Genomic DNA, 12,655 nt, shown 5'->3' on the forward strand with positions numbered 1-12,655 from the left:
TATCGATCCAGCATTGGTAACAGTAGTATGTTGTTGTCCTTGATGATTACAACTGGTAATCAGATACAATGATAACATTTTCCACGACTCTTACCGATCTATGCAAGACCGATGAACCTAATTTTGTGTCGTTATATCTCTGAACAAACCATTACAGATAAGAAAATGATCGGAAGCTGTAATTTTTTTGTTGTGGGGTCGGTTCCTTGCATGGGTCAATAGTTAGCCCATATCAATGTAGAATGACAAGTGGATACGCTATGTTATCGCTCAACTAAAACACAGAAAAAATACGACTTGCATTCCCATCATAAGGTACTTAAAATTACAAACACTGCTACTGTCGTGTGACCGTACTGCTTAATTATTGGGTTCGGTAGCCTGTGATCTCTAAAGCACGGTTATAATCAAAGCAATGTAGCAAAATGTAATAAAATCTTGGAAGTATCTGGCCTAGTCGTATCATCTCACTCGGCTGTGGTGTCGGCGGAGCAGACAAGCGCTTCACAACCAGTCCACAGTATCGATCCCACACAGACGAAAAAATCAATTGAAGAATTGTCCTGTTCTCATACACCGGAGTTATGTTGTCATGCATGAGATTCAGAAGCTGTAGTCATGTTCTCATCAGAGATAATGTAGACGGTAAGTAACTTATTAATTTTCGTGCGCTCTTAAATGAAATTTAGTATTGCATATTTTTTGTTTTTATAAATCACACACGTAGCTATATGCGAACGCACCTGCATTTCCTTACAGCCGTTCGACCAATCAAACACCAGTATTGATTTCAATATTCAAAATGGCGCTTCAGTAACTTTGCATGTGCCTGGGCATTTAAAGGTTAATGAAAACGCACAGAAGACGCCTAGGAAATATTGAAAGTGTTTAATATCAGATTGATGTAGATGGGGTTGCATATATTTTGTAAATAATGGTAAGACCATGAAACATGTAGCTTCCACATCGTCGTGTCCGAGGAGAGTTATATTCAGCAGCAGCAACTGACAGCGGCTGTAGCAGCAGAGGAAAGCTGGTAGCATACTGTATAAGCAGACGTTAAATTAGAATGCGATGTTACCGTGATTGATCGGCAGGACGGCACAGCTCCTACAGTAGTGTTACACTATGGTTATGTTCGTACTGCTCCAACACTCGAGACTATACCCATCTATTTTGTTTGGAATTTAAACTCCAATGCAGATGGCAACAGTGCTACCAGTTTACCACTGACAATATGTAGTCTGTCTGGCGTTCTGTAGCGGGGAATTTTGTTGTTCTCGGGTTTAATACTATGTGATGGATGTATTCCTCTATACAGGAAACGAGGAAGGAATATGTGTAATGTACAGTCGTGAATATTTTACTAGTTCTCACATATAATCATCACTAGAGAGACGAGGGGAGCGGTAGCAACGCCTCCTGTTTTTTGAGTTTAGTGAGGAGCTCTAGTGTTCCCAAGCTAGGGTTATTTCCTAGCCGGGATGTCGACTGTTTGATTTTTTCCTATAATAGATTGACCTAGGAGAAAGCAGCACTACTGACCTACCCTGTGTTGAAGCAGTGTGGAGGGAAGGGTATTGGCGGATATGTCTTCCCTCTAAAGGTGAATGCTATTATAAATCTTTGGTAGCTTTCCAGAGTGGTTTAGATTATGCATTGGCTGGTATTGAAAGACCAAATTAAGTGTGGAATTGCCAAAATCATTGAATTAAATATAGTAGAAATGCACCAAAATTATCAGCATAGACATATATATTGGTTAGGAATCTGGGTCACCAAGTCAATAACAGTTGTTTTTTCACTTCCTTATAGCACACACTTTAAACCATTTAAAATGTTAGCTGCATGTAATTTGAGCTTTGATGTAATTATGTGTGTTGCTTTTAGCAGGGAGCATTTCTATAGATGTATATCTGATCATCTAGAGCTGCCCTTGGTTTGTTTACATGCATGCTTGCCCAAACATTTCATGCATGTGTATATATATTCTGTAGCTGTGTGTATAGAAGTACTATACATTATGTACCTAATGAACCACTCATTCAAGGCACTCTTGAGATACTTATTTTCATCATTACTAGGACTACTATTATTTTTATACTATTTCCTCAATATTTGTTAAGGGAGTATTACATGACTGACTCACATATTATCTTTTTATTTCATTTATTTATAAATGATAATGATTATTTTTTATGTATTTAAAAAAAAAAAATAGTCTATTTTTATAAAAAGGAGATAAATGTAAATAACATATGCTTTAAAATTTGATTAATTTAATGTGAAAGGGAAATTGGGTTGAATGATTTATTGTAATGGCTTCTATTTTTAACTATTTAACTCATTCACCCCTGAAATGTTATAATGGGCTACTCAAACCTTTGCATTGGAAGATTTCAAATGTGTCTTCAGGGGTGAATGAGTTAATCAATCCAAATGAAGTTTTTCAATGATGCAAACAAATAAGTAAAGTTTTTCAAACCTTTAGTGCTTGAGTGTATTACCTAATTCAAAACCAACAATTAAAATTTTACAAATATTTCAATGTCGTGTGTACTTTTACAAAAGTGGCGGGATAATGTTCACATTTTTTGCATCGGGTAAATTAACACGAAATTATCCACACAAGTATTTTTTCATAGATTATAGATAAAATAATATACAGATTTCAGAACTACTGCCACCTCAAACATTTCTACAACATTATCAGTTTAAAGAGTCGCAATGCTACCATTTCCAGAAGCAAGAAATTCCACTTTTACAGTGTACATATGTGACAGTGATTCTACAGTAAAGAAATTCACCCATTATATTGCTTTTGTTACTTATTTTCAAAGTTAAAATTAATGAGTTTTATTGACAAACATAATTACCTGCCAAATGTTTGTCTGACATGTGTTTGGATGCGACAGGTTTTACTGTAATAGGAGATAAAAGAGTAGTGCTAGCTCTGATAGTATTGTTGGAAAAAGGGAATCTGTATTAAAAATAGAAGTGATGTGTCACTTTAGTATTGTGTGCATGTCCAATAATCAGCTTTTAGTCCCAAGTATACATAATTGATAGGAGTATATGATATGGTCTGTTAAGTATGTGTCACTGGGGTGTCATTAGAGGGGCTATACAGAGGTACTACAATGTGATTAATAGTAATAGACCAAGAACATTTTTCTTTACATTTCATATACGATTGTTAAATAGACAGCCATTGTTTCAATCTATATTGAAACAGCACAGTTATACAATATGTGAAAGTGATACATTGTAAGAGATAGTATCGGAATTAATATTTTGTATGACATTGCTATTATAACATGCATATAAGTGTTACATTGTACAACATTGTTTTACTATCACATAGATATAAACATAAACAGTGTTTACATACCTTTTACATTGTATAATATGTGGTAATTAACCGCTGCTGTAGTTTTAGAAGATCTGTTACTCAGTCCAACATATATCTATTATATGTTAGACTGAGTAACAGATATTCTGTATTAATTAAATAACACCGGTACCATGCTACATGGTGTATACATTTATTAAACAAAAAATATTTCATATGGAAGTGAGAAGAATTCGCAAGTTATTTATTCAGTTGGTTTTCACAACTACTGTATGACAGTATTAATTATGTACACCCAATCATCCTAAGACATTTTTGTTATATAGCACCTCACTGATTGTTCAATCAATCACCCCTTATACCATCTCTGCCATTTATAGACAAGAATAAACATTTCAAAATTGAATGCACAGGACTGTTTTATAAATTGAAGACACACCTGAAAATGGTTGCCATGTAGTGATGTGATTAGCAACGGAGCTGCAAATTGTACCTACTTATGATACTATTAAATGCAAATTGCAAGTCATTTTCCAACTGAAGTTCTGAAAGATGAAAGTAATCAATTTGTGCTTGTGAATGATGGAGAGTGGTACAGGTGAGTTTGTCCCTAGCATGTTGAAACAAATACAACTGTAACATGGTAACTGACTCAGTTCTATTGACGTACGATACAATCAAGTGCTGTAACAATGACGGTATTTAAGTCATAAAATTAAAAAATAGAAACAAAATGTAACACAAACTTGACATTATGTGAGACACGCACGTCAATCTCTTGACTAAATAAAATCTAAAGATTGAATGCAGGTGATGCTTGCTCATTTACACATGAAGAATGATTTTACCTTACGGTGTTGCATAAAAATAATGTACATAGTTTGTTGATGAAGAGAGAGCTTTGCTCTAGTCAGTCCTTGCCATGTCAATGGAATAGTTCAGGTGGTAATGTATATCTTTTCCTTTTCTCAAGTGATTTTATTTGTAATACTGTACTGCTTCACAAATCTTGTTCATAAGTGCTTAAATTACTATATCTCCCGTGTCTCTGACAGTTTGTTTCTATTTAGGTTTCTATTTACATTAAAAGGAAATCCTAAGCAACTGCAAAGCTTAATTGCTTGTGTAGTGGAAAATGCTCAATTTTGTAAGCCATGGTTATATCTTTGTTGAAGAGCAGGAGCACTTGAAAATTTTCCTCAAAGAAATTTTAATTCGGGAAATAATATTTATCTTACATGAATTACCAGGTACAGGACTTAAAAAATAATTTTCAAAACCACTAGATACTTGGGCTAGCAGTTTCAATTTTACAAGTCCTTTCGCATATTCCACAAAACCCAATTTTATTCAACATTTTAAGTAATGTCAAATTTTGAATAGTCCATTGGGCTAGCAGGGTTTTTAGCTCACCTGGCACGAAGTGCCAAGTGAGCTTATGCNCATTAGGCTAGTGGGTTAACCTTTTTGTTTAGCCCTATAGTAAGTCTGTATAATTAGTGCTAAAGATTGTCACTTGTGCAGAACAAGCTATTTCCTGTAGTTATGCAGGGATCATACCATATTTATTTGAATAAGCTTGGGATAGTTATACAATTGATATATGAAGTAATAAAGCTCACCTGGTCCAAAGAGCTTATGCCATCGTACGTGTGTCTTGTCCATCTGTGGTCAGTTGTCCTGCATCAACTTTTCATTTCAAACACAAGACCAGAACAGCTGAAGGGATTTGATTAAATTTTGTCATTAACTCATTCAGCACTGAAATTTTCATAATGAACTATTCCAACCTTTGAATTGGAAGAGTTCAAATGTGTCTTCAGGGTAGAATAAGTTAACATTGTTGGGCGAAGGGGGCTCAACGTCATATAAACAGGGGATATTGCTACTCTTGGGATGAGGGCTGGGACTCAAAAGGGGAGCTAACTGTCATTAAATCCTACACCTACAGTACATGAAAAGTATTTAACCTTGATCTGAAGCATCCTTAGCCTAGGGAGTTTTTACATTGTATAAAGGGTGATTACCCCTGGGGCAGAGGGGCATCATCTGATATGGCATATATAGATAAATCTTTAAATAAAACTTCTCCTTCCATACGTATGGGTGAAGGATTTTAAAGTAATCTGGTCAGTGGCATCCTTTGTCGAATGCAAGTCAATGATGTTATTATAACAAGAGATGAGACCAAATCGAGAAAATAGAGGTATATCATTAAAATCATATGCCTTCAGTGTAGGTAAAGGGATTTTAACCTATCGGGTAGATTAGTTTGGAGAACTTCGGCCTAGGGGACAAAATACTGCTCAACTCATTCACCCCTGAAATTTCATAATGAACTATTCCAACCTTTGAATTGGAAGAGTCCAACTGTGTCTTCATGGGTTAATGAGTAAAATGTGGTACTCGGCCTATAAGGGGAAGCATAGTTAAATCAATTATGTCTTACCCTTTCAGTATATGTAAAGTGAAAATTTGGTCTGGAGCATCCTTCCGCCAAGGAGGCTCAACATTGTGATAATTTAGTGTCCTCCATCGATAAAGGGGTGGAGCAAAACATCGGATATAAGGGTAACATAAGACTATTCTTTTCTTATGAATTAAGGAATTTTAATCTTAGCTAGTCGGGAGCGTTTTTAAGTAGAAGAAATTCAATGTTGTGTAAATAAAGGGTGTGTCCTTCCCTCCCCCCCCCCCCCCCATTCCCAAACCCCTTGTAGATTTAGGGGCTCTACTACTTTAATTAGTAGAGGTAAAGGACTTTGATTCTGAATCGTCCTAGAAGGTTAACTTCCTCTTGTATAAACAGTGTTTGTGTCCTGCATGATCATCCCTAGGGATGGGGTACTATAGGGAAATGAAAGCTAGTTTGTTATGCCTACTACAAAATGAGTAAACATGTTATAACTTCATTTGATTTATGTGATACCTGCATTTATATAAAATTGTTAGCTTATATACCTTTACATTAATCTTGATAAAACTTGAAGACACTGTCACTGTATACCTGTATCACAAATGTAAGGTGTGTAAAGTGCAATGAAATTAGGTCACAGTGATCTTCCTGTTTAGGTTAAAGGTCATGATCAGCATAGTCATTTATTTTTGTTGATTTTTTTCTGGGCTATAAATTTAAAACTGTTATACCTGTCTGACCACCCAAAGTGTGTTTGGTATACTGTATTAACAGGTAGGTCACTTTAACTCTCAGCTTAAAGTTTTAAAGGTAAAAAATGTATATGGCTTTTATAAGTGTTAACATATTTTAATTCACAAAGACATAGCGGTAGTTGATTTTTTTTCTGCATGATTCACTTTTTTTTTGACATGTTTGATTTTCTGACATGATTGATCTTGTTTTCTCTCATGATTGATAGAATGATAGTGTCTAAAGTATACATTGATTACACACTATTTTGTTCTATATTCTAGGAATGGCGCTCACCCCTAAATACAAGCCGAGGACGGAGAGCCTGCCCAATACATTGTCCAGTGCAATGTTTGGGAATGGGCAGGCTAACCCCGAGGACAACCCAAACTACCTGGTTTATAAGAAGGTAGGTGAAGTCACTTCCCACTTAATAAATACTGTGTATTTGTTCAATTTTGATTTCAGCGTGAACAGGAAAGTTATACTGAGCAGGAATCGTTAAAACCAAGTTTAGAGTTCAGTTTTCGAATGTTAAAGTTCAGCTCTTGGATAAAAATGAGCATATTTTATCCATAAGTGTTATTCATGACATTATTTTCTTATAATTTCATAACATATGTATTACATATAGCTAAGTGTGACAAATCTGTTTTCCATTGATAGTAATGCAATCCATGATGTCTTTGTGCAGTTAATAATAATAATAGTAACTGAAGGTTCTTATATACCGCTTTATTACAATCTAGTTCGTAGGTCATCTCAAAGCGGTTCACAAATTATGATCCGTGGTTATAGGGCCTTTGCAACCAGCCTATATCGTTCTCAACTCCCTGGGGAGCATACAGTCGGTGCTGCCATTTCAGCGCTCACAACTAGCATTCAACAATTCTAGCACTGCCCAACCACGTACTCATTTACAGCCGAGTAGACTGGAACAAGCTGAGTAAAGTATCTTGCTGAAAGATACAACACAGTGCTGTGCCGTGACTTGAACCCGCAACCCTTCGGTGTGAAATAGTTGTTAATTTATGCTGAGCCGTATCAGAAGCATAAACGTTTAAGAGTAAGGATTGGCAGAGCCAGAGGAAGCAATATGAAATAGGGTCTTTACAGGAGTACGTATATACCTGCCTGAGGATTCTTCTGAATGATATATTTGCATATTTGATCTTTAAAATTTATCTTAGGCCTACACATGTGTAAATGGCCTAGCTAGAAAAGTATAGCTGAACATTTTTGCCATGAATCTTTGCGTTGTTTAGGAAGACTTACAGGAATAGCATTGATGGCCATGTTCTCATGGAAAATCATGGCATCATCGTAACTTTTTTCATGATCCTGATATTTATGTTGTTACAGTTTTTTGTGATACATGTCAGTGCTTTTCATTGTGGCACTCTGCCATTTTTTCATGAAACCCAATTCTTTATCCGAGATTGATTCTGCTCCGGAGTTGGTTTGTCAGTGATAGCGGTGAATTTGAGTTGTGATGGTTTGATATCTGTAATGCTACGGAGTCGGGTGACTCAGTCGTGGAAATGTAGAATACTCAGAAAAAAGGAAATGCGAAAACTTAAATTGGATGAAATTTCCAATAGTATTAAGCTTTCAGGAATACATTTTCATGAAAAATATTATTAAAATCTGCACAGAATCGGCACACATGTGCTACTGAATACTTTTGCGATAATTGTGTCTCAAGTTGTGTGATAATTATCACATTCAATTTGACAGAGTTTCTCGTATTGCAGCTGACAGAACATCGTTTATTTTGGATTTTTGGCCTCATTAGTGATGATGTTGATTTTTATGAGATAGTGAAATTACAATTTTGTTACTTTGAATTTAAGTGATGCCACGAAACTAGAACATAATGTATACAAGGTTATTATAGAGAAACAAGGAATCTAAAATAAATTTTACCATTGGGTTCAATAACCGGATAACCAAACAATCTCTTAAAACCCCTGGAATTCAACAATTTGCAATGCATCCCCCCTTCCCCACACACTTAAGGTTCAATGAACATTGTTTGAAATCAAAACTTACACAGTAGTATGGCTCAATTACACTAATTTACAGGGGCACAGCCCAGATCTACATTCCCCTCAACAACAAAAAAATGTATAGAGAACTTTGATGCTCAGAAAAAAGACTTTTTAAATGAGAAAATAATAAAAACATAGCCTGTAAATATCCTGGTACCATATGTTAAAAAACATGTAAAGATCTATATCAAAACCTTATGATGGGTTTTACTCAATATGTTTTTTGTTGATACAGTATCAACAAGAAATTTTTTGATAGTTAATAGTCTGAACAAATGTTATTAATTAACAAAACCTGTAGCATTAGTTCCTAAACTTATGTTGTGGGGTGCATGAACATATGGTGTGATTACGTCTGTATGACGCTGGTAGTTATCTGCCCTTCAGTACAATTAGGGGGAGGAGGATTTACAGAAACAAGCTTGACCTTCTTATCTGGCATGGAGGTCATGCAGTAGATCTTAGTTGGCCTATCGTTAATAGTTCCAGTTAATATTTTACTACTGACATAAGTGATGAAACCTGTCTTGTTGAATAGATTACCTAACTTTTCAGTGTTCACAAACAACATTACACTGACTTAACCTTTGGGTGACTAACAGGGAGACTGACCTAGAGTTGGTCTTCTTTGGGTGACGGGCAGAGATACAGGGTTGAATACTTTTGGGTGACTGACAGAGATACAGGGTTGAATACTTTTGGGTGACTGACAGAGATACAGGGTTGAATACTTTTGGGTGACTGACAGAGATACAGGGTTGAATACTTTTGGGTGACTGACAGAGATACAGGGTTGAATACTTTTGGGTGACTGACAGAGATACAGGGTTGAATACTTTTGGGTGACTGACAGAGATACAGGGTTGAATACTTTTGGGTGACTGACAGAGATACAGGGTTGAATACTTTTGGGTGACTGACAGAGATACAGGGTTGACCACTTTTGAGTGACTGACAGAGATACAGGGTTGACCACTATTGGGTGACTGACAAAGATACAGGATTGGACACTTTTGGGTGACTGACAGAGATATAGGGTTGAACACTTTTGGGTGACTGACCAGGAGACAAAATTGATGGTTAACTGATTTGACAGGGTCACTCAACATTGGGTGACCGACAAAGGAGTGGCAAACAAGGGGTGAGGGATGAACACCTTTGACTGCCTAACTGGGGTGAGGGATGAACACCTTTGACTGCCTAACTGGGGTGAGGGAGGAACACCTTTGACTGCCCAACTGGGGTAGAGGGATAAACACCTTTGACTGCCTAACTTGGGTAGAGGGATGAACACTTTTGACTGCCCAACTGGGGTAGAGGGATAAACACCTTTGACTGCCTAACTGGGAACGGGGGCAGAGGGATGAACACCTTTGACTGCCCAACTGGGGTAGAGGGATGATCACCTTTGACTGCCTAACTGGGAACGGGGGCAGAGGGATGAACACCTTTGACTCCCTATCTGCTGTAGAGGGATGAACATTTTTGACTGCCTAACTGGGGTGAGGGAGGAACACCTTTGACTGCCCAACTGGGGTAGAGGGATGAAAACCTTTGACTGCCTAACTTGGAACTGGGGTAGAGGGATAAACACCTTTGACTGCCTTACTGGGGTAGAGGGATGACCACCTTTGACTGCCTAACTAGGGTAGAGGGATGAACAGCTTTGACTGCCTAACTGGGAACTGGGGTAGAGGGAAGAACACCTTTGACTGCCTTACTGGGGTAGAGGGATGACCACCTTTGACTGCCTAACTTGGAACTGGGGTAGAGGGGTGAACACCTTTGACTGCCTAACTGGGGTAGAGGGATGAACACCTTTGACTTCCTAACTGGGTAGAGGGTTAAACACTTTTGGATGGCTAAAAGAGAGACAATATATAAATATGATATTCATGAGCAGGTGACAGTGAATATTGTCAACCCGAGAAAACCATTGTCACCCGAAGCGAAGCCGAGGGTGACGATGGGTTTTTGAGGGTTGACAATATTCACTGTCATCTGCTCATGAATGTCATATCTATTTTGTTACACCAAAAGTCTTTGTAGCTCAGAAACGGCAGCAAACCTCGATAATGACATCTTGTTTGTTGATAGTCTGCTGTTTACAATCGCTATCGCACCGGCGCTTGATAAAATTGGCTGTTGCCGTCAAACGTTCTTGTGACCATCAGGGTTGGGAAACTAAGCAGTGAAAGCACATTTTTCGCGCATGTGATATTTTTCACTGTCTCATTGCAATATCACTCGCGCCCCTTAAAACCAATGTATTTTCGGAGGGTGACAGAGATTTTTGTTTAATTTTCTCCCAACCAATCAAATAGCTAGAAATTCACTTGAGGTGTAACAAATGTAATTGACCACCTTTGGAGGATACTATATTACTACAGTTCCTTCTGAATTCTGCCGTTTTTGTGTACATTTTGTATTTATTTTCTAACCTGAACAGTGTCAGAATTATGGGTCACTTCCATATCATACACCACTTACTTATTCTATTGACTCGGTAGATACATTTTCTATACATCTCTGGCTTTACTAGGGTTTGCCAAGTAAAATCAATGAGACTTTTTAATGCACCAATAATCATTGTAAAAATATTGGTACACATTTCAGCATGAGAGATTTTGGAAGAACTGCTCAGCATGATGTGTTTTGGAAGTACTGCTTGATAGAAGTGGTGATGTTTGACTATTTTCTGAAGTTGTTTGTACAAACAATTACACAATGGTCATCGGGGTGTCTGACTAATGGTGTTGTAGATCTTTGTAATTAAGTACAAATAATAACTGGGTACATGTACCTAGTGTTTGACTTGAGATATTGCCATTCAGTTATTGTGTTGGGTTGTTAGTGAAAACAGCCAAATCCTGGATTACATGTATATATATGTTTTGTAGCTATAGACCTGTTAATACAGGTGTCACGAGAGAAAATGGAAATCAATTTTGGTGTACCCAGCCTCACCCACAGTACAAACACTTCATTCAAACATTTGCCTGTGTATTTCAAATACATTGATGTTTGATAACTCGAAAATATATTTATGGCCTGTGAAGGACACACTGTCCTGTAAACCAGGACACTGCTGAATCTAGTTTCATTTAGCTTGCTTTAAAATGAAATGAAAAAATTGAACTTTTTGATACTTTTGTAGTTGACTTTTGTAGTTGTCAATATATAAATTTTAATTGTAAACTGTATTTATTTTACAACAATTATGAAAAAAGTTATTGCAACTTATATTAATCACTCTTCTTGGATTAGAGTTATCTCCCTTGTCATTGCACAAACCCTTCATTTTTATGCTGTGCATTTCTGGATAGCAACATTGGTCAAGTGTAGGACTGGCGGTGTAGGTCCAAAGTTCAGTTCCTGTAGTATTTTTCAAATATTAAGATTGGAAGACACTTGAACAACTAATTTGTGATAGTGACAATGAAAATACAGTAAAACCATGCTAACTCAAACTTTTGGGGTCCAAATCAATAGGTTAAAAAAAGACATTGTATCTGACTAATCAAAGTTTAATTTGACATTGTCATATATATATGAATCAGATGGGATCGCAGAACCAGCTCAAGCTCTGCTAATGTTGGCGGATAGTCTATGATGATAGAAAATAAAATCGAGTTTATTAATATAAAGATTTTTTAAGAAACTGTTGAGCAATGAAAAATTGCAGCCATCCCTATTTATATGAGAATAGAAATAAAATCAAGAAAATGTATATATAACTTAATCATTCATGTAACTGTCATTTAGACCAATGTCAGCCATACTGTATTCAATTACATTAATTCATGTAATAATGAAAAGAGAGAAACTATTAGATATTTCTAACATGAAAAAAAAGTAAAATCCACATTAGCATAACGTTGGTTGATAACAAAATTAATAATCAAAATGTATTCAAATGAAAATGTAGATAAGATGGTTGAGAATCCTCCATGAGATTTCCACTTAATATTACTATACTGTACTGAAATATGTTTTTATGCACTTGGTAGATGAACAGCTCTGTTAAGATATTGATGTCAAACATGGTCATAAAATAATAAATATGCACAAAAGATGATGATTCAGCTACAACAGAAAACTACT

At 36.4% G+C, this 12,655-nt stretch overlaps 1 protein-coding gene across 2 annotated transcripts in view; it reads left to right on the plus strand.

Moving 5' to 3' along the window:
- Positions 1-528: 528 nt before the first annotated feature.
- LOC110448117 (regulator of G-protein signaling 7-like) overlaps positions 529-12,655 on the plus strand; it is a 97,995-nt gene continuing 85,868 nt past the window's right edge. Inside the window, exons 1-2 of one of the 2 annotated variants that reach the window (XM_021494181.1) lie at positions 529-645; positions 6,785-6,909. In XM_021494181.1, coding sequence (XP_021349856.1) covers positions 585-645; positions 6,785-6,909 — 186 coding nt within the window. In that variant the 5' untranslated portion in view covers positions 529-584. Of the gene's footprint in view, positions 646-803; positions 1,607-6,784; positions 6,910-12,655 lie in introns of those variants that run through there. The other variant, XM_021494182.1, reaches the window with a different exon arrangement.

This window comes from Mizuhopecten yessoensis, unplaced genomic scaffold (assembly GCF_002113885.1).
Source record: "Mizuhopecten yessoensis strain PY_sf001 unplaced genomic scaffold, ASM211388v2 scaffold3837, whole genome shotgun sequence".
Classification (NCBI taxonomy): Eukaryota; Metazoa; Mollusca; class Bivalvia; order Pectinida; family Pectinidae; genus Mizuhopecten; species Mizuhopecten yessoensis.